Here is a 27,270-nt window from a genome sequence, read left to right on the forward strand (position 1 = left end):
CAGTTAAAAGTTACGTACTCTTCCTACTTATTTTTCTACCAAAGTAAAGTGTTTTCTTTTTTTATTAAAAGCATGTACCGCTTAACTATCATTTTCAGTTGACCACCATTTTAGTCAAAAGTGCCGGTCTTTATAAATAAATATATCTACCCTACAGCCTGCATGCTTACACTGCCTTTGTACTTTTCTTAATTATTCATCCTGAACCTTTTTTTTCTATACATCATCGTCCTGCCTTTTAATTTCAAATTTGATCTTTTCTCCTATAAAAATCAAATGGTAGCTCGAGCCCCAATACATGTAAACTAGCATAAACATAAATATTTTTGTCTTGGCCTAAATGGGCCGGGTCGAGCCGATCGAAGCCAGGTTAAAATTATTTGGAAGTTTTGAGAAACAATTCACTGTAACCCTCCCCCCCCCCCACCCCCAACCTTGAAAAAAAACATAGACCTGTATTTGCTGCTGTGAATCCGCGCCTGAAATTCCTATAGCAAGTATTGCCAAGTTCCCACTGTTCGCTTAAATCACATTTTAATTCGGTCATTGTGTCAAATGTTATTTTTGACTGTTAAGGTATTTCCCAAGAGACATGCGCATTCCTAAATACACGTCGCCGGAAGTGGAGTTTGACAGACAAGAAATTCGGTCAAGCAATGTTTTGTAAAATTGCACGGAATGTTAATGGTATTTTTTTGTGACTTTATTCAGGATGAAGTTAGTTTTGGTTGTAGTTCTTTGTATCAGCTTTCCGTTTGTGTAAGTATTTGTCGAATTTCATGTGCCAGTTCACATTTCTGAACGGGTGACCCGAGGAGTACAGTCCAACTTAACCCACTCCTTTATAGTATACCCGATTAATAACTTTCATAGGGATGATAACTCAGTGGACAATATTTTGATTGTTGATAAGGATATAATGCCTTATGAATGTTCAAAGTTTATGTGATATAATAGTCTCCTGTTATTACAAATACGAAACTCTATCTACACATGCATATGAATCTATATTAAACGAGGAGGTATTGAGACGCAATGTTTGGTTATTTTCTGTGTATTTTTGTTTGTTAAACTAATCACATAGACTTGTATATAGAGGGTCTCATTTTTTAATTATTATCTTGTAAGACAATAGACCCTTTTGTGCTGACTGTAGGATAGTCGATGAGTGTGTAGAGCATACTCAATATACACATCCGTGAGGAAAATTCTTTTGTTCTACCCAAGTCCTACTCACGGAAGTGTGCATTGAGCATGCTCACCAACTTATCACAAAAGGGTCTATTTCTTGCATAACAACTACCACTCCAAAAAATGCACATTCATTGCACATTATACGGTTAGTCTGAATTTCCTCTGACCCTGCAACCCTCCTCTTTTTTATTTGGATATTGATATGTCGGGTTGGGGTCAGAACGATGTGCCATACAAAAACTTGGAAATTTAGTGGTACAGTGGAGCATCGCCCTTCAACCGCTTGTAATGACTTTCAAGTTGGAATTGTGCATGTCACACCTACCTAGTTCGATTCCGGAATCATTTTCCTGTATGGTGATATCGAATTTGCTACAAAAAGTACATTTATTATTGAAGTTTCGATAATTTTCCACAAGAGACCCTGTTTTGTTGACATTTTGAACCATAATAGAGAATAGGTGGAGCTTAATACCTTTGGAACGGAACGGAGCAGAAAAGATTTTTAAAACCAGAATCTAACAGAATATTTCAAAATTCAGCTGAAAAATTACGTGCCCGCTACCCTTCCCTGTTTGTGTGGCACATCGTTCTGACCCCAACCCGACACATCAATATCCAAATAAAAAAGAGGTGGGTTGCAGGGTCAAAGGAAATTCAGACTAATTATACGGTATGGTCTAAAATGTGTAACCTGTACCCAACTTTTCCCCCGTACCCAAATACTATTTTGCCAATTTCTTCATTATTACTTGCTATTTCCAGCTGAAAGTTGGTACACATTTACAAAATGGCATGATGGTTAGGCTTGAATTAATGATTTTTAAAATGTTTTCAGAAGGTCTAAAATGTGTTACCCGAAATGCCTGTACCCAAAAAGTCCTATATTTTTGTTATTTGTTCTAACTTAATACATATTTGACATTAGAACATCATAATATTATAAAAAAATTTCATTGATGATAAGTTCAAATCGCATCAGACTCTGTGTATGGGACTTTGTATTTCATTCTGAAAAAAATCATGTCCATTTTTTGCTGGTACAGGGATTTCCACTAGGTATGATGCGGAATTCAAACTCAATCACTTCTTTTTTAAAACAACATCTTGATGATTTTAGAAATTGTAGAATTCTGACAGGACAGTGATGAATTTCCACATCTCTTACATATTTCAGCTCTTAACATACAATGTACAGAAAGAATGAATATTTTAGCAAAATATTATTTGGGTACGGGGAAAGTTGGTACAGGTTACACATTTTAGATCCTACCACATTATACAGGTAGTAAGATTTCCCAATAAGAAAATATTAGTGACTTTATACTTGCCATGTCTAGAGAAATTTTTGTAAATTATTCCAATATTTTTTTTTCTTCAATTCTTTCATGGATTTAAATCTAATTTTTGGCAGTTGTCAATTAATGGGGGTACATTGAAACTATGTTCTATGCCTGTACGGGCATTTAAATCTAAATTCTGCAGCCTTCATCTTGATAAAGAATTTTGGTTGAAGATTTTATTTTGAAATGATAAAAATTGCTCTTGATTGATTTATCCCAGTGTCTACAATATACAATGATAACAGGCACCTATTTACCCATTTTTTCAACAAGCCTCTTTCTGCAAAGATCACATGTACATGTAAGTGACCCTTTTTTCAGAATCGTTTAATCAACATTCTTCAATGAGTCAGTTGAGCCATCAACAAGGTAAAATATATTGTGTACCCAGTGCAAGTCAAGGGTGTACACACCTCTAATTTGATTTTTGGCCAGGTTGCACTTGTGCAAAAGGTTCATATATGTAGAATATTGAATGCTGAACTGGTGGGGGAAAATAAATGTATTTCATGACATTTCTCTCAGCAATGATAAATCACAACAACTAGATATTTGGTATACAACTTCAGTATGGGGTTCCATATCATGTGATGTGATTTCAGGTCTGTTACACTACTAATTTCTATTAAACAACCAGGTGTATTTTACACTGTGTGGCAACCCAGGCTTTTCTGTCATTGACCCATTTTCGGGCATGAAATCATGTTTAATTATTTATAACAAATAGTTTTTTTTTTTAAGTATATACAGCACAGAAAGAGACATACTGTGACTGATCACCGACATAGTGGTACACCACTCATGGAGTGGTAGCCAATAACATTATTACACTATATTTCTGAAGATTTCTTACAAATTCTTTTTGGAAGTTGTTTGGCATAGCCTACCATTCAAAATTTCAACAACAAAAAAATGAGAAATATCTATTTGAAATTCAAATTGAATAAAAAAAAAATTGTGGGTTACCACTGAAAGAGTGGTGTACCTACATGTACATGTCAGTGATCTGTTATGGTGTGTCTCTTTTTTGTGTAAACTGAAATTTTATAATTTAGTGAATTTACATTTCTTCAACATGTTTGCTGTGCATTTCGTACATGTACATGTACCAATACATGTGTTTTAGGATTACTGATTATGTATTGATCATGTGTAAATATCCCTTGACTTTAATTCAAAAGTCAACAGTTTTCTTTTGTTAGTGCTTTGAATGATTCAAAGAAAATTTAACAATATTGATTTTGACACAAACACTGGGCTTCTTCTTTAGACTTGCCCTGAATTTATTACTTTGATACACAAGATAGTTTAAAACTTAATATCCATTTTAACTAGCAATAGTTCTTTCATGAATTTAATGTTTTAATTGTAAGAATTTGTGCATATTTATGCACAGTTTTGTACATTGTAACTACAATGTATAAAGTTTGATAGCAGACATAACAGTAAGTGACATGTAAAAAGAGGATTAATATTCAAATGTACCTGTACATGTACCTAACATGCTAAGACTTGGATTGTCAAATACATGCACTTGTACATTTACTAGTCAAATATACATGTTGTACATGTATGTACCAATACAGCACAGTTCTTGAATAGCTTTAAACCTTCATTACAGGCTGTAGTACATGTACAAAGAGCAAAAACTTGTTTTATAATTCATCAAATTCATGCTCCAGCACATGTATTTTTATATTGATTGTTTCTAAGTTAATTCAAATTTTGAAGTACAGGATAGAGCATGAACATCTGTACAATAATTGACCACTTCACACAACAGACAAAGACTACCGAATATCTGATTGTTTTTCAGTGTGACAGACAATGGGAAGACAACATCTGGATCTGTACAAACAGAAAAGGATGTAAATGATGTAAGTTTTTATTATTTGATAGAGCACATTTGTATAACTTAATTTGCCTTTAATTTCTCTGGCTTGTTCACTGGTACTACATGCTTGCCATCCCTTATGGTCTTTCAAAAAAAAAATGACTAGACTTTAGTTGTGACAGAGTGATAGCAGAATTGATAATGATAGGTTTATTTGATCATGATGATGTCAAATCAGGTCTGAATTAAGAGCAATTAAGATTACAGGTACCTTTTAATTATTTAAACATGCAGACGGCAAATATATGTATGTGTGAACATGTATTCATGTACATTGTATCTTCATGTTTCCAAGTTTTATGATGACATAAAACCGAACTATTAATTTTAGTGCAGTGTATTGTGTTAGTGTTCAGCTTACAGATACAATGTACTTTAAAGATTGATGTCAGGAGATTTAAAATTATTATTGCTATAACTTCTTTGTTTTACCAGGTCTTTGAGATACTGTTCATGTATGGTGTACCTATTTATTTTTGTACTCAATCTTTTTTGTCTTGTTAAACAGGAGCTGACTGCTATTGGCTTTTTAGGAGAAGGCATCCTTCTATCCATTTATTGACTCTTGAGAGAGATGGAGTTAATATATATATACTACATGTATATGTACATGTAAAAACTCCAAGGACTGTCTAATTAATTTCTAAGTAAGCCACAGTACAAACCACATGACAACCAAATATTTAAAGAACGAAGTTCTCTTGAAAATTAAAGATTTTTGGGTTCCTATTTCACTTTTACTACTTTGTTTGATACATGTACATATCTCTGTACCTTTTAATTTTAGAAAAAATAAAATGATAAAGAAATGGCCATGTTTTTACATTATACATGTATGTATACCACTTGTGACAACTGGACATTGACTGATTTGAGTACAGAATATTTCTGTATAAAAGTTTATACTACATGTACCTGTTTTAATTAGATACCTGTGGACCCTGGAGGCATTGATGACCAGTCCAGTAGGGAAAATACAGGCCAACAACAATCAGACCAAGTAAGTTATTATCCCATTGTTACTGAACAATGGAAGTACCGAGGTGTTATTAATAAATGTACTGAAATAAAACTCAAAATATTGGTTTTACATTGTACAGTTGTGTACATGCATTTAAAAATATTTGTTTGAAATGAAATTTGATGAAGATTTATTCTTTTTAAAACAAGATTGTGTTCATACATGAAGCAGTTTGTATCCTTTGTCCAAGATTAGTTAAAACTGATTAAGGCTAGTAGGAATTTAATAAAAAAAAATTTGTATACGTTAAGTAAATCATTGAAATGAAGGGTTCTGACTTAGTTTCTGGGGCAAACTCAATAGAAATTGGGTGTGTATTGCAACCAGCTGTTAACTTAATGCTTATAAATGCAATTATAATACCTGAGGAAAATTTTACTTTGGAGATCTGACTGAATTTTGATTATGCACATGACATTTTCATTTTGTGGTAATTAAAAGCTATTACATGTACATTGACATTTTATTGAAACTGAACACCTGGGACACTTTAATCATGTTAATGGTAATGCAGAGTACATGTACTTGTACATGTAAATTGTGTCCTTGAAATTTAAACAAAAATGCAATATGTTAATTTTGTATCTTTAGAGTACATTGTGTTGTATCCTGTATTATCCGATACTATAATATTCCAGGATATGGTCCTATCTGACATTGAAGGTTGTTCTATTGACCTAAACAAGTAAAATTATCATTCAGGCAAATGGAAGTTAAATTACACTTGCCCAAATGACAACCAATTTTTTTTTGTATGTTTTAATAAACATTAACCTAAATTGGCTAAAAACAACTTAGTTTTCAGTTCATACAAGTTAAATTTTCACGAACTTGCCTGATAGGATTAAGTTCACAAAATGTTAACGTCAAACCTGACTTCATGTATTTATCGTAATGTTATGTTTGGTATAAGAATCAAAAAGGGATAAGTATGGTGAAAGGGTTGAACAAAAATCTCTGTACCACCGATCCAGTTGTTCAATATTTACTGTTTATACTAATTGCAGTTTTAATTTTTCTTAACCTGTGCATTCAAAGTTTTGTCTGATTAGACAGGATCTATTGTACCTACATGTACCTACTATAACAGTACTCAAACATGTACTTTAGAGTAAACTCTCATGAGAAGCATGAACCTTGCATTTATTCTGTGTATTTAGATATTATTCTAATCACAAATTATCCTAAAGGGAAAGTGTCATTTGTGCTTGTACTCTCATTCATTTGTACTTTAAAACATATATTTTTCTGTTAGAAAAAGGAACCATGGGTTTTGGAATGACAAGTTGAATAGTTCAACATACATTTAGTATTTACATGTATGCACTAGTACATTTTAATTCAGAGCACTAGCTAGCCAGAAATATGAGGGGAACAAACACTGGCAGACAGTGTCCCCATTTGTTCTTTATTATGTCCTTGAGAAGGACATGCTTAATTACTTTAGGTCACAACTGTCTTACTTAAATTTTCTGTATTTATTTTTAGTTTATGTAACATGAGCTAACATGAAAATGGTTATGTAAACTGAAGAATGTTTAAGATACAACAGCATAGCCAATATTTTACACAAAATATCTAACACATGTAAAGTGTACTCTTTTTGCTTCAAATATGCTTAATCCCACTTTTCATGAATTTTTATTCTGTTTCTCAACCCTTCATCTTCTACAAGTAAGACTGTAGTCATAAAAAATCAACCAACATAATTTTCTACAAGGAAAACTGTAATCTTAAAGGTCATGAAGTTAGAATGATTTCCTTCTGTAGGCTTTTGATCTGGTGCTTATATTCCTTCTAAGTCTGTAGGCTTTTGATCTGGTGCTTATATTTGAAACAATGATGATTGTTGTGTAGGCAATTTTTGCATTTTTAAATGGCGATTTTGCATCAACATTTGTACATTAATATCAATATGTTACTGTGTGTTATTTCTCAGGAGCTTACATTTCATTCTAATATGTTTTTTGCCTGATATCTTGTATGTAACATTCTCTGACTTATTGATTTGTATTTAAGTGACAATTTACCTGTAAGAATCAATTTTTCACACTATTTCTCCCAGATTAATTGACATAAGATATAAAATAGAAAAGTCTTAAGAATAAAGCAGATCTTGATCATTTTCTGTATTGAAAAAGGTTTAGGAACACAGCAAAGCATGTTTGAGTGTATTTGTACATACATGTATACAGACATTAGTTGTTATCATTTCAATTTCATAATATAAAAATGTTCCCTATATAAAGAAATTGGCCGTTTGCCTATAACTTTGAATAAGTGGCTTCTTTATCAATTGTTCATTATAACTGTTCCTTCAAGTCTTCTCAAAACATAATTTATTATAATGATTTATGGGGGACAGTAATTTAAGTTATCACCCTATTAGCATTAGTCACAATGTTTTGAGCCACAAAGTTACTGAGTAAAGGGTTGCTAATGTACCACCTGTAATACAGTGAAACCTATCTTAACTGAACCACATGTACTCTGGTGAAACCTGTCTAAACTGAACCCCCTGTACTACGGTGGAACCTGTCTACTGAACCCCCTGTACTACAGTGAAACTTGTCTAAACCCCCTGTTCTGCAGTGAAACTTGTCTAAAGTATAAACTTAATCATTTGTACTACAATGAAACCTGTCTAAAGTGAACCACCTGTACTATGGTGAAACCTGTCTAAACTGAACCCCTGTTCTACAGTGAAACCTGTCTAAACTGAATCCCGTGTTCTTCAGTAAAACCTGTCTAAAGTATAAACTGAACCACCTGTACTCTGGTGAAACCTGTCTAAACTGAACCACCTGTACTACAGTGAAACCTGTCTAAAGTATAAACTGAACCACCTGTACTACAATGATACCTGTCTACTGAACCCCTCTGTACTACAATGAAACCTGTCTAAACTTAACCCCCTCTGGGTTGAATAAAGTGTGTTGATGTTCATAAGAGATTTCAGACAATGTTTAAGTAATGCAGATTTGTAGTTTATTCAGGGTTTGGTTTAGACAGGATTTAATGTTGATGTAGTAATTTAAAAAAAAAACTTTCTTATTATTTATTTTCTGACATTTTTTGCTTCCAATTGAATTTCAAGGTAGTAAATCACTGAGATATTTTGGTATGAATAAGAACTATCATTTTAGTGTTAAACAAAATTTCATACTTCATGTGACACACTAATATTCCAAAATTAGGTGGGGGCAAGGTATTGGCCTACTTTTCCATTGTTCATGGTTCAATAAACTGTTATTCATGTTTTGTGTTGTGTGGCACAATAATTCAGATCATAATGAATTTCATTGTAGGACAGTAAACTGACTAATAATGGTAAAGAAGAAAGTATAGAGCCTTTAAGTAAAGATATAAACAATGAAAGGTTTGTATACAGTTAATATGCTGCCCATTTTAAACAGTGCTCTGGATGGGTATTGTTGCAGTAGAAAACTTAATGTACAAAATGTAGGTGAACTCACTTGTACCTTAGAATTATTTTACCAAACTAAACTGAATGATCTTTAAAATGTTCTGTACAGGTTAGTTGATAAGATCTGTAACCAAACATACATGTATCAAGATGCATTGTTTTATAAAGGTGGTCTCAAGGTGTCATAATCACCTTGAGTGTGGGAGGTTTTGGGTTTGATTCCTTAAAAAATAAAGAATTGGCTGTCAATGCTACTCCATCAAGCATTTAGGGAATAGAGTGACGACTGGTTGGCTCTTAGTCAAAAGAATGGGTGTAAGTAGGGTGTGAAGCCTAACTGTGAGCTAGCACAACAAAAATTTGACTCAGTGTATTGGACTAGCAGATGTATTTACTTACCGGTACACAGATTTCCCGTATTTTCTACGAATTTTGAGTGCAAATTATGCTCTACGGATTGTGAATATCTCTATAGTACCTTTGTCAAATTTCAGAAAGTTCAAGATTTTATGGATTATTTCCATAGAATACAGTGAAAAATACTTATTGTCATCAAGTAGTATAAACAGATCTGGACTAGTACAATGCAGGGTCTATTTGATAGGTAAATGGTTCTCGTCCTGAAATGCATAAAGTATCTGACATTGAATGTTAAACCATAATCAATCAACCAATTAACTGATTTTATAAATAACACTAATGTGATATTGATTTAACCTCTAATTCAGGCCTGAACAGATCAAAGCTGAACCTACTCAGGCTACACAAACTAGTGACAGAGATGTGGTAAAGGAAGATAAAGGTCCAATAAAAGCTGAACAGCCAGATGTTTTGAAGTTAGTGGTTATGTACTCCATTAAAATAATGTTCCATGTACATCTCATCTTCATGCTGTCAGGGCTCCTGTGTCCACTTGTGTCTGACACAGGAACCCTGGCATTGTTAGACATTTTAAAAAATGAATTTGAAGTATGTGTAAATATGGATTATGATCAACCCTTATAGATTTGATTAAAACCATTACTTGAGAGAGTGAGGATGCTATCAAATTACAGACTGACCTGACAAATACATGTATATTGTAAAGGAGCAGGATCCAGGCTTCGAAACACTTTTAGTGGTATTAGTGTTCCAGTTGAAGTTACAGAGTGCTAGTAAAAGTCTTTGTTTCACTATATTGTGCTTATGGTACAGTGTAGATCATACCTAATACACTGAGCATTTTTTCCTGTCATCTTACAAAATCATACAGACATATATATTTTCAGTGAACTTATAATGTTTAAAATGATGTAAAAACATTTTGTTTAAATTATTTTAAAGGCATTTTGACATAAAAGATTATATAGTAAAATTACAAATATTAATTGTATAAAGCTTCTTTTAAGGGGAAATGATTTGGGGGAAATGCTAAATAGAAATGTAAAAGTAATTTTAGTCTTTTTAATATTACAAGAAAAAAAGTTCTGTGACCCCCAATTTTCCTTTCGAATTATGAAAGAATGTCAATTAAGTGTTCTTTATACAAATGAAGAAGAAACTCTTATCTACTGGTTTTTTGAAAGTGCATGAAATAGTTCAAAATTGAGTACATTGACCTATGTTTTTTACATTACAATTCTAAGGTATGTTCATTCAAAGTCATCTTCCAGAAAAACTAGTAAAATTTAGGTACGATTTACTGTAAATACTATGGCCTAGGTACTGAAACTTTTTTACATGTAAATGTCTGGAGAAATGAAAAGACACAATTCAGACGTGGAAGTATATTATGTTGTTTGTCAATATGACCAACATATAATAATTCATTCAAGTCACACTAATATTTATGTTAACGTGTGTATATCTGAATATAAAAACAAAGGAAATCACACCATATAACAGTTCATTTATTCTAATTACATAAAATACTACAAAAAAGTTAGCATGCATTGAAAAAAAAATATTACAAATGCAGATTATTGTAGATGGTATGTAGTACCAAAAATAACACCAATAAAAACTTGTATAATAAAAAGACATTTTTAATCTGATAAAGATGATATTTTGTTGTGTTATTTTACCAAGATAGTTTCATTATCATTAGAGAAGATGTGAAGAAAGAAGAGCTGCCAAAAGATGCACCATTAGTTGAAGAAGTTGGAATAAAGTTAACTGAGATTGAGGTCAAATCTGAGAAAGTTCAAACAGATGGCAAAGATGCCTCAACACCTGAGTCTGGAGAGATGAAAAAACAAGTAGGAAACTGTATTTTTGTTATGGTATTGTTAAGGGTAGAAAAGCCTGGATGCCTCAAACTATACAGCTCTTCGTTAGATCATTTCATAGTATAAAATACAAGTAGCTATTCATTAAGATATAGTTGATAATTGTATATTTTGTCTTTTCACTGTGTTTTTGTTTGTCTTTGTTACCATATTCATGTTTAATTAGCAAGATTTTTTTGTTTCAATAGTTTTTAAAATAGGATACAAGTCTTAGTTTATTCTTTTGCTTATAACTTCAGTTTGATACAAATCTACTTGTATATGCATGGTAGGGTCTAATATTTCAAACTTATTGTTCCTACAGGAAGAAGAAATACAGACATTTACAGAATGGACTCAGAAGGTTCTTGAGGAAGAGAAACAGAAAAGTAGGTCTATCATTTACATCATCCACTTGTCTGCTTGCCAATCAAATTCTTATTTTTATGCTTTCAGATAGACAAATCTATTTTTGGTCGTGTAACACTTGTGCAATTCAGCTTATAAATGGTGAATGTTGGGTGGGTAGGGAAAATATTTTCGTTTTAATTTTCTCTGCAGCTATAAATCACAGCCACTAGATATTTGGTGCACAACTTCAGTATGGGGTCCCATATTGTGGGATGCAATTCCAGGTCCATCACTTCTTCCTGTTAATGGCAACCCAGCCATTTCTTTCCCATTTTTATTAGATACTTTCTTTGAGCCTCTATATTACTTGGCACTTTAGTTCCATTACAAATCTAGTCATCTTTGTACGCGATTATATATATTTATGTTAATATTGTAAATAAGGATATATATGCTGCAGTTAAGACACTACTCAAATTATTTGGAGAAAAAAAACTAGTTGACGAAATATATCTTTTTTATAGCATCTTCAGAGACTACAGGTTCAGTCAGTAAAACTAAGAGATCGACAAATTATGCTTCAAAGGAATGTGGAGCCAAAGTTTTAGCAAGTAATCCCGAGGCTGAGAATGTAAAACATATACTGACCAGTAATAGGGATGAATATATGATCAATCCTTGTAAAGTATCTAAGAAATGGTTCGTATAACAAGTACAATGGTTATGTAGAATTATAAAGATAGCAGTGAATATCGAGTATTCCCTGTGTAAAAAATTTCGCTAATTTACAGTGTGAAATGAATACTGAAATTTCACTCTTGGACTTTCTCCTGCCACAAGGTCATATCAGGAATATCAATCTGCCGATCACAAAATTGTAAATTTATGTTGAAAATAGCAAGACATTATAGAGAAAATCTATGTAAAAAATAGGATAATCAATGGTTATTGTGAATAACCAAAATATGATCAATATATTTAGGTAGTAGGACACGGTTATGAAACATTGATACTTCACAATGCTGAAAAGCCATGATCTCAACAAGACGCTCAATTCTATACACATTTTTGGACATGATAAGATTATATTATTGTAAATCAACTTTTTAAAATTTCATGTGTATTGTATAAAAATTTAATACATGATTGCTATGACGAAAACAATGACTTAGTAAGTTTTCTTATCTATGTGAAGGACATTTCACTTTTTTCTAAATGGAACACTTGATATAAATACACATTTTTGGGTGAATTAACAGTAATTTTGTCAAACCTCAAGCCCAAGTGCAGCTAAAATTTCAACAAAGAAAACAGATAGCCATGAATAAAAGAAAAGTGTTAAGTGCTTTTGAATAAAACCTTGTAAATTGTTATTGAAAGTATTTGGATAAAAAATGTATTTCACACAAAACATATCTGACAATAACATTTTTTCTAGGTTTGTGATTGAATTGTGTGAACCTGTCCATATCAGCAACTTTGAGATTGCGACCTTTGAACTCTTCTCCTCTCAACCAAAGACATTTAGAGTTTCTTTAAGTGATAGGTTTGTATATTGGTTCCTGTGTTAGGACTACTGATAGCATGGAGCATTTCACTTTCTTAACCTACCAAGTTACTAATACGCTAACTTTTTCTAATATAAAAATATTAAGAGTGCTCATGCTTACCCACGGACTGTGCCACATGAAATATCTAAAAGAACAAAGTGAAGTTTTAAGGAGGTAGACCTAGGGTAAGGGACACAATTCTTAAAAATCATTGGAACGTTTGTATTCAGCATTTTACATCAATGTCATGTGAGCATCAAAGTAACTTAGATTGATTTCATTCTGTGTCAAATGAAAGCTTGATAGGCTTTGGTGAAATTGAATATGATACAAACATATCGCTGACTTCATGAATTATGTCCCTTACCCTAGGTCTACCTCCTTAAAGGAATAAAGTAAAAAGCTTGCTTTTTGCTGATGCTACTTTTCACAGATTATGTTGAATGAACTTATTTGCAGGTACCAAGTTTGTCAGTTAAAAAAAATATAGCACTTCAATATGTTTAAAATCAATTTCACTGGTACTGTTTTTCAGCTTTATATGTCCATCATGAAAATAGCCAAAATTAGTACACCATGATATTTAGTTCATTTACTGTGTACTTACTCAAATCAGTTATAAAACCATAGTTCAAAAGTTACTTAAAATTAAATTCTAATATGACACACTTCATAGCCTGCAGTCGTGCTAAAAAAGTGATTAACACATGATCAAAATTTTGTGCAACACATAAGCTGTGTCTATTCAAAAATATGAGAAACTAATCTTATTAGAATTGAAATAAATCACGGAAACTCCACTTTATCATTGTTTTATCGCAGGCTGACCATTTATGTTGCTATTTCTTGGGATTAAACAATGCGACGTTAATGGTCAGCCTGTGGTAAAACAATGTTAAAATGGAGTTTCCGAGACTTTTTTTTATAATATTTTTCTCTGAATTTATCAAGTAAACATATAAAAGTGTATTACATGGAATTTGTTTGAGTAAATGCTATGAAATAATTAAAATCAATTTATATTGAATGACGATTCTTCTTCACATACATATATAATCATTTGTGAAAGTATTATTGTTCATGGGATACCAGTTTTTGTAGGTTAGGAAAACCTTGAAATTTGGTGTGAAATGAAAAGGAAATTTTTCATTTATTTGTACAATGCAGTTGTCAGTTCCATGAATTTAATAATCCTCCAACTGACGTTTACCCCACACACCACGAAAAATTAGTACCCATGAACAGAAGTGCTTTTACTGCATAATGTAATTATCTTTTCTAGATATCCTACAAAAGAATGGACTAATATTGGAGAGTTTACAGCAACCGAAGAAAGAATTCCCCAAGCATTTAATGTGAAGCAAGGTTATGTTGTACAGTTTGTTAAAGTAGAGTTATTGGATCATTATGGGACTGAACACTTCTGTCCTTTGACCTGGTTCAAGTAAGTAGTATAAAGGCTTGATATGTGGACAGACAGTCAAGGGGATTTCTGTATACCACCTGACTTGTTTTTTAGGAGTATTACCAAATCTTTCTTTCTTTTACTTTGTTATTTTGATTGTATGATTCAGCCATGATTTTCTGCTTTTTGATGGAATTCCTCTACTTCAAATCCTGATTTTACTGTTTGGTATAGTTTTTACTGTATATTTAGTTCCAATTTGCCAATTTTTGCTTTGTTTGTTGACCTTGTAAAATCATTCCTGATGATTGTAGTTTTGGTATGATAGTAGAGTATGGTGCTGCAGTAATTCAGTTATTTGCCTCCCAAAGTACTGACAATAGCAATAGTAAAAGCAGGTTAACTTTTCTCTCAACTTGCCGAGCAATACATTCTACATGGAAATTTGAAAATTCATATTGAAATCAACATAACGTATCTCATGAAATCACCACACTATTTCTTAAATTTTTATTCATTATTAATTCTAAAACTTTTTTACACTTACATTCATATCCAGCTGCTCTCAGTGGATTATATATATTATTAATGTCTTGTAGAATTTTTGGAGTTCCTGTAGAGTATGATGAATATGGCCATAAATCTGATGTCCATGATGAAGATAATGATAGCGATATGGATGAGGCTCTGCTAAAAAATGGGGATAATGCAGAGGAAAGTGATACACACAAAAATCTGTTTGAAAGTGCTACGAGTAAGAAGACATTCTGGTATAGTGAAATGAAGTAGCACTTCAGCTAAGAATCATGCAAAATGTGATACATGGTTGAAAGCCTACATATTTTTATTTTTGATATTTTGTTTGAATTGTCATAGTAAACAGCGATTAACATTCGGTTTTTCATATAACCAGTGTTCTTAGGAGATACAAATTATATAGTATGCACTGTAGATTTCAAAATTAAGGGAGATAACTGTGAATAACACTAAAATTCAATAGAATCTACTGGATTTACAATGTTGATTTTCTCCAAAGAGCAGACAGATTGGAATAAATAATTACTCATAATATAGACTCATAAAACAACTTAATTACAAAAATAAAAATATGTAGCCTTTTTTAGGATGTATCACATATTACAGAAATTGCATGATTCTTGCAAAGACACCTACTTCAGAATTGAAATTGTGAGTGAATTTTTTATTATCAGGTAAAATTAGTCAGCTCATCATATCATTGTTATTGTTTAAATTCTTAATACACAGGAAAATAAATAAGCAGTACTGTGGCTGTTGAATGCAGTATTTTTTCAGACTTAACTTGGAAAAAATTCAGAATTTTCTTATTTGTGCTGGCTTGTATTATCTACTCTTCACTATGAAAGCTGTTTTTCATGATATTAATCAGTCATTTATCATCCATGTTTATTTAGTTTCACAAATATTGTCTGTACAGTGTGAAAATGTGAATGATACATTAAGATTTCCCCTAGTTTTGTTGTTTAAGATTCCCCCTAATTTTGTTGTTATAGATTTCCCCTAGTTTTGTTGTTTTAAATTCCCTCTAGTTTTGTTGTTTTAGATTCCCCCTAGTTTTGTTGTTTAAGATTTCCCCTAGTTTTGTTTAAGATTTCCCCTAGTTTTGATTGTTGAGGTTTTCCCTAGATATGATGTTTGATATTTTTAACACAAAATGGGGAATAAATTTATTATAATATTATTTTTACCTTTACAGATACTGTAATGAAATTAGTGAAGAAAGTTTTGAATGTTGAGGATAAGCAAGATTCAAAAGAAACAGGAAAAAGTTAGTATTTTTTATTTATTTTAGAAATTTAAGAAATTGTTCTCTCATTTATAAATACTTAAATTTTTTTAATTAAAAGGCAGATCAGCTTTTCATAACAATGTAAGGAGAGAGGATTAGTTAGCTTGTCTAATCACCATAAGAGCTTAAGAATTAAATTGAAAATAAAAGTATTATCGTACATTGAAGTATTTTTAAAGGTATTTTGTGCATGTAAATTTGAACTGTGATGTGTTTTTTTCCTCAAATGCGTAGGAGATTGTTTAATCCTTAGCCAAGTCATACCAGATCCTTTAAAATTTGTAATCACTGCCTCTCTGGTAAACACTGTGCATATAGAAAATAAATTACTGATTGGTTAGCTGAAAAATGTGTTTCAGTGTGATGACATGAAACCTTTTGGTTGTTGCTTCTGTAAGCTTGTGTATTTAAAAATTTGGCTTGACAAGTACGACTAGAACACAGCAGGGTCTTTTCCATTGATCATATGTTCTCTTCCTAGAATGCTTGAAATATTTGCCTAAGGGCATTCAACTTCGTTCAATTAAATTAATCAAAATTGTCAGTCATTGATTAAATTTAATATCATTTAATTGTGTTTTGTAGATGGAACAGTTCCTTCAGAAGGTCAAAGTTCAAATGAAACCTATGCTGTTAACAAGACAGCTGATGGTATAATATTGCCATGTGTTCCTGAGTAAGTTCATGAGATTAGAAAAGAACGTTTCTTAATCGGAAAAATGTGTATTATTTGATATACATTCATTCTTTTCTGAATAAGTATAGCATGTTTTTGTCCTGCATTTAATGCAATAAGAGAACTATCAATCTAAGGTGCTTTGTGCACACACAATCAAACCTGATTTTATGATGTCAACAAACAGAACATAAATTGACAAACATGAAAGTGCATATACAGTGAAAATTGAATCTGCTTTAAAGCAGAAGAAAATTAGATTTATTAGACCTGTGGTGAGATCTGCTGAAATTTGGTGGGGATGTTGGATTAGAAACCATATATACTTGATATATCACATGCCATAATTTTAATATATATATATATATATATAGATATATATGTTTTGTACAGTTTATATTTCACAAGAGACAAGGATTTGGCTATGTGGAGCTATTTTGTTGGTTTATAGTTGAATTGTTAACATAATATCATTTCTCTTCTTTGAAATGTCTTCATGCAGCTATTTTTAAAGAATTAATTTTATACCCCTCATAAACAATCAACCTACAATTTGTTCCTATTTAATTTGATCGTATATGGTCTTTGTTTTCTCAAATAAATATTGATGGTGTATTTTAATTCAGGAAAAAAGGAACAGAAAAAGACAGAAAATATCAACCAAGTCCTCCATTACCTCAACAAACTGGATCAATTACTATGCCAGGTATTGTTAATTGCTATCTTATTAAACCAGTTTCAATTACAATGCCAGATATGGCTCACTGCTTTGCATGGGAGTTTTAACTGTATAAAAAGAAAACCTTCATATCTTCAAAAACAGCAGTGATATTTTATATATTTCCAAAGTATTCTTTTTTATTACCTTCTTATAGTTTTATTTCTGATTTCATTGTAATAAATTTTTACTTAAATCTATATTTGATTCAGGCTTTGACCTTTAAAGCTAATGATTTATAAATGTTTGAATCTACATAATCTTAAATGACTCATGGTATTTCAGATCAGAATGAATATATACTTGTAGAATCTGATGATAAAAAGACTAAACAGGATGAATCTATTGTTACCAAGTTAGAAGACCATGAACAGGTACCCAGTGTAAGTGATGAGCTGGTTACCCTAATCCCAACTGACGACGATGATGACATTGTGTCATGTGATATTCCAACCAATGAGAAAACTGCTTTGTTTTACTATCAGAGACCAATGTGTAAATATTTTGAAGTCATGAAGCATTCACAGAGATATCCATCATGTTCAGTGAATGATTCTCAGCAAGAAGGGCATGAAAAAGATGACAGAGGAAATAAAACCAAAGTGCCTAATGGTATTAAGGTTGCAGATGGTGAAACAGATGAACAAGTAAAGATAAACTCAATTGTCATAGAACCGTCAGTGTCCAAGGAACCCTCTGTAGCCACAAAACATGCAACAGAATCAAAAGATGAAAGTACAACTCAGACTGTAGGGTCAACAACACAAGCAATTGTCATGTCAACTTCATCGGCCTCAACTAAAACATTAGACCAAACTGCTACAGCTGACAGAAGTATTGTAGCCACATCATCCTCTAAGGATGAGCCTAGTAAATTACCAAAAGAGGAATCTTATATTGAAGTAAAGCCAAAGACCTCTGATATTGTCAGTGAAATCATTCAGCCAAGTTCTACTTCCAAATCAGAGGAAGTCAATACAGGGGACACAACTCCATCCCTGGATTCCAGTAGGGAACTGAAAAGTGCAGACTTTATACTGGTAGATACAACACCAAGCCAACAGACTCAGCAGGTATAAATTATATATCAAAACAAAGGAATAATTTTCAAATTTGCTGTTAAATACAAAATATTTTAGTTGTAAATATATGTAAATTCCTTTAAGTGTCAATATTTCATCAAAATTCAGACAGTTTTTTACTTAACCTATATTCTTGTTTCATAGACTTCTGAAGCCAAAGTTCACCCAGAAGTACCTTCAGCTATTGAAGCACCGAAAGTAGAACCATCCACATCCAGCTCTGAGGTAGTCCTTCAGACTACAGTGCTCAAAATCAATGTATCAGAAGGACCAAACACAGAAGTTGTTGAGCCAGTAGTAGTTGGAGACAATGTTCCAGCTGTGCAGGACACCAGGGACCTCAAGTTAATACATGTACCAGTCTTGCCATACCAGAAGAGAGAGACAGCCATTATGAGGCTGAACAATAGGATCAAGGCATTGGAGATGAATGTCTCACTTAGTAGCAGGTAATTACACATAGGGTCATTATATCATTTGTAGTATTTATGAAATATTATTTTTTGGAATGTAAATATTTTGCCATGACTATTTTCTTCTTTGATGTAATATCTTTCAGAATGAATAATTAAAAAATTGTACTAATCATTTTTATAGACATTTTGCATATATATTCTTATATGTTTTATCCATTGTAAGTTTTTTGTTGGACTATTTTTTTTCACATGAATTGAAAAATATTGATATTTCAAATTTCTGATGTAGAAATAAGGATGAACAGGTTGTTGCCATAATTGGAATTTTTCTTATTTGTCAGATTTTTAGAAGAAATGAGTCAAAAGTTTAAGAAACAAACTGAAGACATGATCAAACAGCACACGTTCAATAAGACCATATCTGAGTTGTCAAACATTACAAAAGCTATAGAAGTTCAGGTTTGTATATTTTCTCACAGCCAGCAGTTGTAGGAAAACAGAAATATATGGGTCTTGTTGTTTGACTTCTACAGAAAAAATACTTTCGGTCTGACTCTCTTGGCTAGAATTATAATCTAAATTCTCAATTGGAATTTAAAACTTTAACTTTGCTGTTTTGAAAAAAAAAACCAAAAAACTTTTGAACCCTCATTTTCAAATAATTTATCTAAATTATAGCGGCATTTTGTTACTTATCTTCACAGGGTCAAATACAGAAACAAAAAATAGATGTTTTAGAAACTACTGTACAGAACCTTACAGAGATTGTTGTACGTCTGACAGAAAGAGTGGAAAGTCTCAACCAACAGGTTTGCTTCCTTCATTTTTTAGAATTTTATAGTTTTTTTAATGCCTCCTTTTTGTATATTTTTGTATCTAAATATGTGTAAAAGTCAGTTTTGCTTTAAATAGATCTCATTTTTTATCTCACCTGGTCGAAGGCCATGTCAGCTATTGCTGTCATCATTAACAATTTTCAAAACTCTTCTCCTCTGACACTACTTGACTTATTGGAACCAAACTTGGTATGAATGTTCCTTGGGGTATCCTGCATTGAATTGATGTAGGGATTTTTGATCCATCGAAAAACATTGCCGCCATTACTATAAATAGAACATAAGGGTCAGACAGTAGTTTTGCCAAATTATTTCATTTGCTGAAATGATCCTTATTATAAGACCTACAAAAGTTTCCAGGGATCAAAGTTGTCAGACAACTTCTTGTTAGAGTGATTGCCCTTGAAAGGTGAAAAGTGATAGGTTCTTTTTAGTTGTTAGCCAATATCTTGAAAACAAGATAGAAACTTATAATTGCTGAAATGATCCTTATGATAAGTCCTACCAAAGTCTGCTTGAGTCAAAATTCTTTGACAACTACATGTTAAATTTATTACCCTTGAAAAGCAAAAATTTAACCAGGTGAGTGATTCAAACTTCTGAAAGCCTTTTGGTTTTTTATACCCTGCCACGCAATTTGTAATGTGATACCTTTTGAAAATATTGCAGTTGAGTGTCCATCCAACTGTCTGTCCATCTATCCTTCCATCCTTCCATCTATCCTTCCATCTTTTCTTCCATCTATCATTCCATCTATCCTTCCATCGATCCTTCCATCTATTCTTCCATCCTTCCATCTATCCTTCCATCCTTCCATCTATCCTTCCGTCCTTCCATCCTTCCATCTATCCTTCCATCTATCCCTCCATCTATCCTTCCATCTATCCTTCCATCTATCCCTTGACATCTATCCTTCCATCTATTCCTCCATCTATCCCTCCATCTATCCTTCCATCCTTTCATCTATCCCTCTATCTATCCCTCCATCTATCCTTCCATCTATCCTTCCATCTATCCTTCCATCTATCCCTCCATCTATCCTTCCATCTATCCTTCCATCTATCCCCTGACAGTTTGCAAATGACAACTATTGAAGCTATTTAAGCATCCTTTTCTTAACTTTTTTTCAGTTATTTAATATCATAAAATACAAATAAGTTTGAATTTCAGTTCGATCAGATTATTTACTTTAAAGTTATGGCCATTTTCAGTTGTTTTTACCTCAAATTATTTTTTTTAATAAATTGGAGTTATCTTTCTTGGAATGTTATACTATTGTGAAAGTTTTGTTCATTTTAGTAAATATGTACTATAAGGTCCAGATATTCAACTCAACCGCTTAGTAATTTAGTATGTGTTCATGAGTCCATGAATATTAAATACAATTAAAATATGACAGGGTATCCTTTAATGTCCCATTAGATGCCCAATTTTTTTCATAAACATTTGAACCAGTGGTTTATTCTTATGAAAGTTCTAACTTGCAAGGTAGACAAATTCTATTTTTTATTACTAAAAATATTTTTTATATGAAAATTGGTTTCTGCCACCTTAGATGTACTTTTTTGATAGACCATGTTATGGTAGGTTTTAGAAATGTAGCTTATTTTATCAAAAATAATAAAATAAAATATAAGATAAACTTTCATTTTTTTTTATTCCAGGTGCATGATAGGGAATTTAGATATATTGTTACTGTTGTTGTGTTCTGTGTGGTTGCCATGGCATTGATGAGGAGGAGGTCCAATAAGACCCCACCCGAGCCAGAACAGACAAAGATACAGCCAAAACCAATTATTAAAAGAAGGAGGAATTCTTTCTCTGTTTGTGACAATGAAAGAATAGACAACTTAGGATCATCTATACAAAGATTTAATAGTGAATCTACATTAGGTATCTTCATTTTAATCCTTTAAGAATTTGTTACTTAAAATTCTCATTCCTATCTTAAAAATACAAGCAAAGGACATTTATGCATCAGATTTTACCCATAAAATAGAGATGAATTGAAAGTTTAAAAAAATACTGTATACTTTAGATATTATTGCAAAATATGTGACTGCCATAAATTCACAATAGATTAAACTTGTGTTGTGGCATTGGATTTTTTTCAAAATCTCCAAAACTAGAATTTCTGAATTTGCAGATTTCCTTGTATTACATTAAGAAACATGAAAATTATCTCTTCATCAAAAACGAAATATCTTTTACAGACATAGAAAGGCTGTGAGTAGGTTAATCCTAATGCAAGCATGTCCAATGTTATGTATGTCCTTAGATAATATGGTATGAAAAAGGATAAGATTTGACATGGAAAATTATTTAAGGTTGTTACAATTTGTAAGAAAAAGCATAAGGAATTCTGTTTTGATGTTTGTTAATTATTGTATTGATTATTTGTTAATTATTGTATTGATTATCTGGAGTGGTCAGAGATTTGATGGTGCCAAGTGGATTGAAATGGCAGAGAGCCAGTAGAGTCAGTAAAGTGGTTTTTGTGAATAGGACCATCCAAATCTAAATATTCAACAGTTACCTCCCTTAAATGTAGTTTAAAAACATTTGTTTATTCTTAAGAAGTTGATTAAAGAAACAAGTACGTGGTGTTTTTTTTTTATTATTTATTTATTTTTTTTTTAACTGCCTTAATTGGTCTCATGTAGATAGATTGGAAATTTAGTGGGATTTACTTTTGAAGGACCTGTAAATTACTTCTTCTAAATCTAGATAGATAGTGTGATTTATTGATTGACTTTCTGAATAAAATTCTGTTCTTTCAGAAAAAGCGATATAGTTTTTACACTCCACTCTTTGTCTTTAGATGTGTAAATGTTAAAGTTGCTGTATGATTTCAGTTTAATTAGGCTTTTTATATGTTGTTTCATTGTACATCATAAGTTAAGACAAAAAGTAGATATCCTTGTCAAGGGAGGTATTATTTAATAACACATCTCCTAGCACCAACATTCCATAAGATCATCTATTAGTAAATTCATTACCTGCTTCTAAATATCATGTGACTAACTAATTGAAATAACGTCTAACATGAATAACATGAAGACAAATTGCATGTCTGATGTACAAAAATTTTCCTACTGTTTAATATATTCCTGATTGCATGAATCTAGAAATAAAGAGCCATAGGTCAGAGTGCTAGACAAGAACTATATTTCTCCCATTCAAAGTCAGTGATTAGAAATTCAGGTGACTGTTTAACCACCATGCAGTGATTGAATTTCTCAAAAGTTTTCCTGCCATTTTACATTACCAAGTTTTATACAGATTTCTTGGGAGAAACAGATTCTCATCATATGCTCTTGGGGATTACGAGATTTCTCCACTCTTGATACAAAAATGTAGTTAGATTTAACTATTCCAATAGAGGTATCTTGTACTGTAAACATACTTAATTATCACTATTATTGTGGTGGAAAGAAAACTGCGAAAAGATGATACATGCAAAATTTATTTTAACACTGTTTAATACTAATCATATTTTGTAAACCGCGAAAGTAGCTACCCGCGAATGTATTCACTGGACAGAATCTGTGAAAATTAACAACCTCAAAAATTAATATGCTTACTGTAATCCCCTTGAGACTGGAGGAGAATCTATATTTATTACACTGGTCAAGAGGAAGGATACAATTGTATCTTTAACAATGAGGATAGGTGTCATGCCCATTTTATGGCTCTGCCAAGCTGGAGGTCAATGTATTTTACTGTAAGATATCTGGTATTTTCCAGTCTTGCACTTTTTGCTGGAATTTTGTTATCGTTTTTCTTACTTTTGAAACCAACTGAGAAATAAGCCTGATATAAACTTAGTATTTTCTGCCAGGATGTAAAACATGTATTTTTCATTCCTCCACACATCTTTTAGATGTCCTAAACATTGCATGTTTTGTCTCAACCTATAGATGAAGCTAGGAGTTTTTTTCCCAATTTTAGTAGATATTTCCTAAGCTTAACAATATGAATCTGTATACAAGAAAACCTGCCTTAGTGACCAACAGTTTTCAGCAATAACCTGTCTTATAAGACTACATTTGTATTAATAAATTATAAGTACATGTATGTAGTGTATTCTATGTTAAATAAACCTGTATACAAAGACCACCTGTCTTATGTACCAGGATTTTACTCTCCCTTAGAAGGTCTTTTAAGAGAGTTTTCACCATAGATATTTTCAGATATACATATTCCTTTTTGCTTTGATGTCAACACAAAATATCTAACTTGACTGACTGAAAATAACTGTTCTAAGCTGCATTTTGTACATTAGTCTAATACAATGCATGCACTGGTATTCTATATCTGACTCATTCACACAACTTATTTTTATTTCTTATCACCTACTTTTCTATTTTGATAGATATTGATATGATATTAAATCTTTTCTAGATTATTCATTTAACGTTGAAATTATTGATACTAGATTGAATCTATATATAGTTCTGACTCCTATTCTATCCTCACAATAATTTTATCATTTTCTTTTCAAGTTGATCCACGGCATTTTTCATCTGATGTTGATCCTGGTGGGATTTCTCAAACTCATGTAAGTATGGAACTTATTATGATCCAAAACTGACTTGTTTTAATGTACCGATTTGCTACTGTTTTCATGAGCTATTTGTTTTCCCTATTAATTTCATGAGTAAGAAATGAAAAATAATAAAAATGTAATGAATAAGTCCCTTCTTTAATTGGGCCGTTCGTGGTCACTAGGATAAATAGTAACAAATTAAGTTGATATTCTGATATGAGTAAATAAGTATTCACAAAAAAGAGTTGATATTCTGATATGGGTAAATAAGGATCCACAAAAATTAATTGATTTCCTGATATGAGACAAATAAGTATTCACAAAAATTAATTGATATCCTGATATGGTGAAATAAGTATTTACTAAAATTGAGTTGATATCCTGATATGGGAAAATAAGCATTCATAAAACTTAACTGATATCCTGATGTGGTTATCCTAAAAAATGATTTGATATACAGTATTTTGATATATCTCATATGAGTGATATGCTACACAAGCAGAACTTTTCTTTGATTTTTCTGGATAATAACTAAATCTGTGTAAAAAAACGGTCTCATTTGAACCAATCTGCAGATCTCAAATGCTGTAGAATTTCAGCATGCATATCAAAACCATGTTGACTTGTCTGTATCTATTTTCTTCTCACCATTATTTTTTATGATTATATGAAATGTAAGGATAACAAATGTTTGGAACAGATCGTGTTACGAGAGGTTCACATTCAATAATGATAATGAAAAAGTTGAAGGACAATTTAAAAAAAAGTGCATGGTAAGTTGCTCAACTAAAGGAGAAGGGTAGTACTATTTTACCTCTGTGAGTCCATCCATGAAAGCATATTTCTCAAGAACTGCAAGGCTCAGGCATTTTATATTTGGTTTCCAACATTAGTGAGTTCCTATACCACACGCAGTCAATGCAAGCCTTTCACTTGTCCACTTCCTGTCGAGCAGCTATAGTAAGTGACATGGTTGTTTATCACACTATCCTCAGCAACTACAATTTACAGTTACTTGATGCAACTTCAAATAGAGTCAAAGTCTAGGCTTATTGAATTCAGATCTGTGACTTGTCTGTTTCTTGTTTAAGAAACTAAGGTGTGGGTCTTATCATAAGAGAACTGTGGTATGCACAGTAAGCAATGACAGATATTTTGTCCCGAATGTTTATAAATATCCCTTACACTGTGGTTTCTATTTTGTCCCTAAAGTTTATAAATATTCCGTACACTGTGGTTTCTATTTTGACCCTAATGTTTCTAAATATCCCATACACCGTGGTTTCTATTTTGTCCCTAATGTTTATATATATCCCATACACCATGGTTTCTTTTTTGTCCCTAATGTTTATAAATATCCCATACACCGTGGTTTCTATTTTGTCCCTAATGTGTATAAATATTCTGTACACCGTGGTTTCTATTTTGTCCCTAATGTGTTTAAATATCCCGTACACCGTGGTTTCTATTTTCAGTCAAAAAAGAAGAAGAAAAAGAAACAAAAAATGAATGGATCATCATGTTCCTTGCCTGGGGATGTGAGAACTCCACAACAAAAGTCTGACTACAATAGTGCAGGTCTCCTGTTTGGTACTAGTTCAAGAGAAACTACACCAGAAAATCCAGGAGGAAAGAAAGGACTAAGTCGATCAGAGAGTCACGGTGGCATATTCTGCCTGTTTTCAGGTGATAAAAGGGATAATAAACTCAAAGCACCTGATAAGAGGGACAAGGTCAGTGTAAGTCAGGAGAGGAAAGAGGTCTCAACCCAACATTCATGGTCAGTGGGATCAACACACAAAAAGGGGAATCGGCAAGGAAAGATTTGTCAGCCTGGAAGAGTATCTGAGGATATTCCTCGAGGAAGGCGATCAGGATCACTGAATGGCTACAATTCAGATGGTGAGGATAACGTTGATCACTTCTTGCCATGTAATGGGAATTCTACCAATAATGACATATACATTGTTTCTCCATTCAAAAAGGGATTTTCATTTACCAAAGGTTCAATGCAGAATGGACACAAGGACCCGATGTTGAAGAGTTCCACAGGAAAACATGGTCGTAAATCACACACTAGAACAAAAAGTACAGACCTGACATTGAGGACAGTGTCTTTCAAGGAGATGAATGGTCATAGATAACTTTCTGTTGTGATGGACAATGTTTAAGGTACTGTCATGTGTTATAATCAATTATCTTAGGTATCAGATTGGGTGAGCTACATGTACAGGTCTTTGACATTATTTCTTCTAGGTTTTTTTTTATTATTGTAAATTTGAATTTTGCAATAATGCTTTTGTTCTCATTTGAAGAAAATATAAAAATTGTAGGTCGGTGTTATTGGTTTACATTTGATAGTATATATGATACAACTTCATTAAACACAAAACAGTGTAATAATCATATTAGAATCAACATTTTATTGAAGTAGGTATCATTTTTTTACATTATCAATGTTCAGAATTACTTTTTAGCAATATCAGCCCCAGTGGATTTTAATTAGGGTTAATATACAATATAACATTGATTATGGATTTGACAGAACCTATTGATTTATGTGTTTGTATTGTTGTGTTAAAGAAAATGCACTGCTAATGACTGAAATTTTACTATCAATATTTGGTATTTACTTCTTATATTCATTTATAGGCATTTTAGTGAAACTTCTTTGTCTTTTTCAGTATAATAATATGCTGGTATGCCAGACAAAGATAAAAAAAAATGATAATTG

General features: G+C 32.1%; 1 protein-coding gene across 3 annotated transcripts; it reads left to right on the top strand.

The window, feature by feature from the left end:
• The first annotated feature begins 589 nt into the window (after positions 1–589).
• LOC148611323 (SUN domain-containing ossification factor-like) lies at positions 590–26,826 on the top strand. 3 transcript variants are annotated; one of them, XM_088591762.1, is made up of 21 exons: positions 590–759; positions 4,354–4,414; positions 5,360–5,431; positions 8,761–8,831; positions 9,608–9,715; positions 10,966–11,116; positions 11,451–11,514; positions 12,001–12,175; positions 12,915–13,022; positions 14,309–14,470; positions 15,031–15,185; positions 16,167–16,238; positions 16,845–16,935; positions 17,562–17,641; positions 17,963–18,726; positions 18,880–19,184; positions 19,493–19,610; positions 19,856–19,960; positions 21,652–21,880; positions 24,493–24,548; positions 26,012–26,826. In XM_088591762.1, exons 1-21 carry the CDS (start codon positions 713–715, stop codon positions 26,678–26,680), a joined length of 3,663 nt encoding a protein of 1,220 aa, XP_088447888.1. In that variant the 5' UTR covers positions 590–712; the 3' UTR covers positions 26,681–26,826. The 3 variants fall into 3 exon arrangements, 2 of the variants coding, with proteins under 2 accessions (XP_088447888.1, XP_088447889.1); XR_015924109.1 differs by lacking the exon at positions 26,012–26,826 and adding an exon at positions 22,201–22,314 and having other exon boundaries at positions 605–759; XM_088591763.1 differs by lacking the exon at positions 26,012–26,826 and adding an exon at positions 22,201–22,213 and having other exon boundaries at positions 605–759.
• Positions 26,827–27,270: the final 444 nt, after the last annotated feature.

The sequence above is a fragment of the Perna viridis genome, chromosome 7 (assembly GCF_037379345.1).
Source record: "Perna viridis isolate PV_CMFRI_1.1 ecotype Kerala chromosome 7, ASM3737934v1, whole genome shotgun sequence".
Taxonomy (NCBI): Eukaryota; Metazoa; Mollusca; class Bivalvia; order Mytilida; family Mytilidae; genus Perna; species Perna viridis.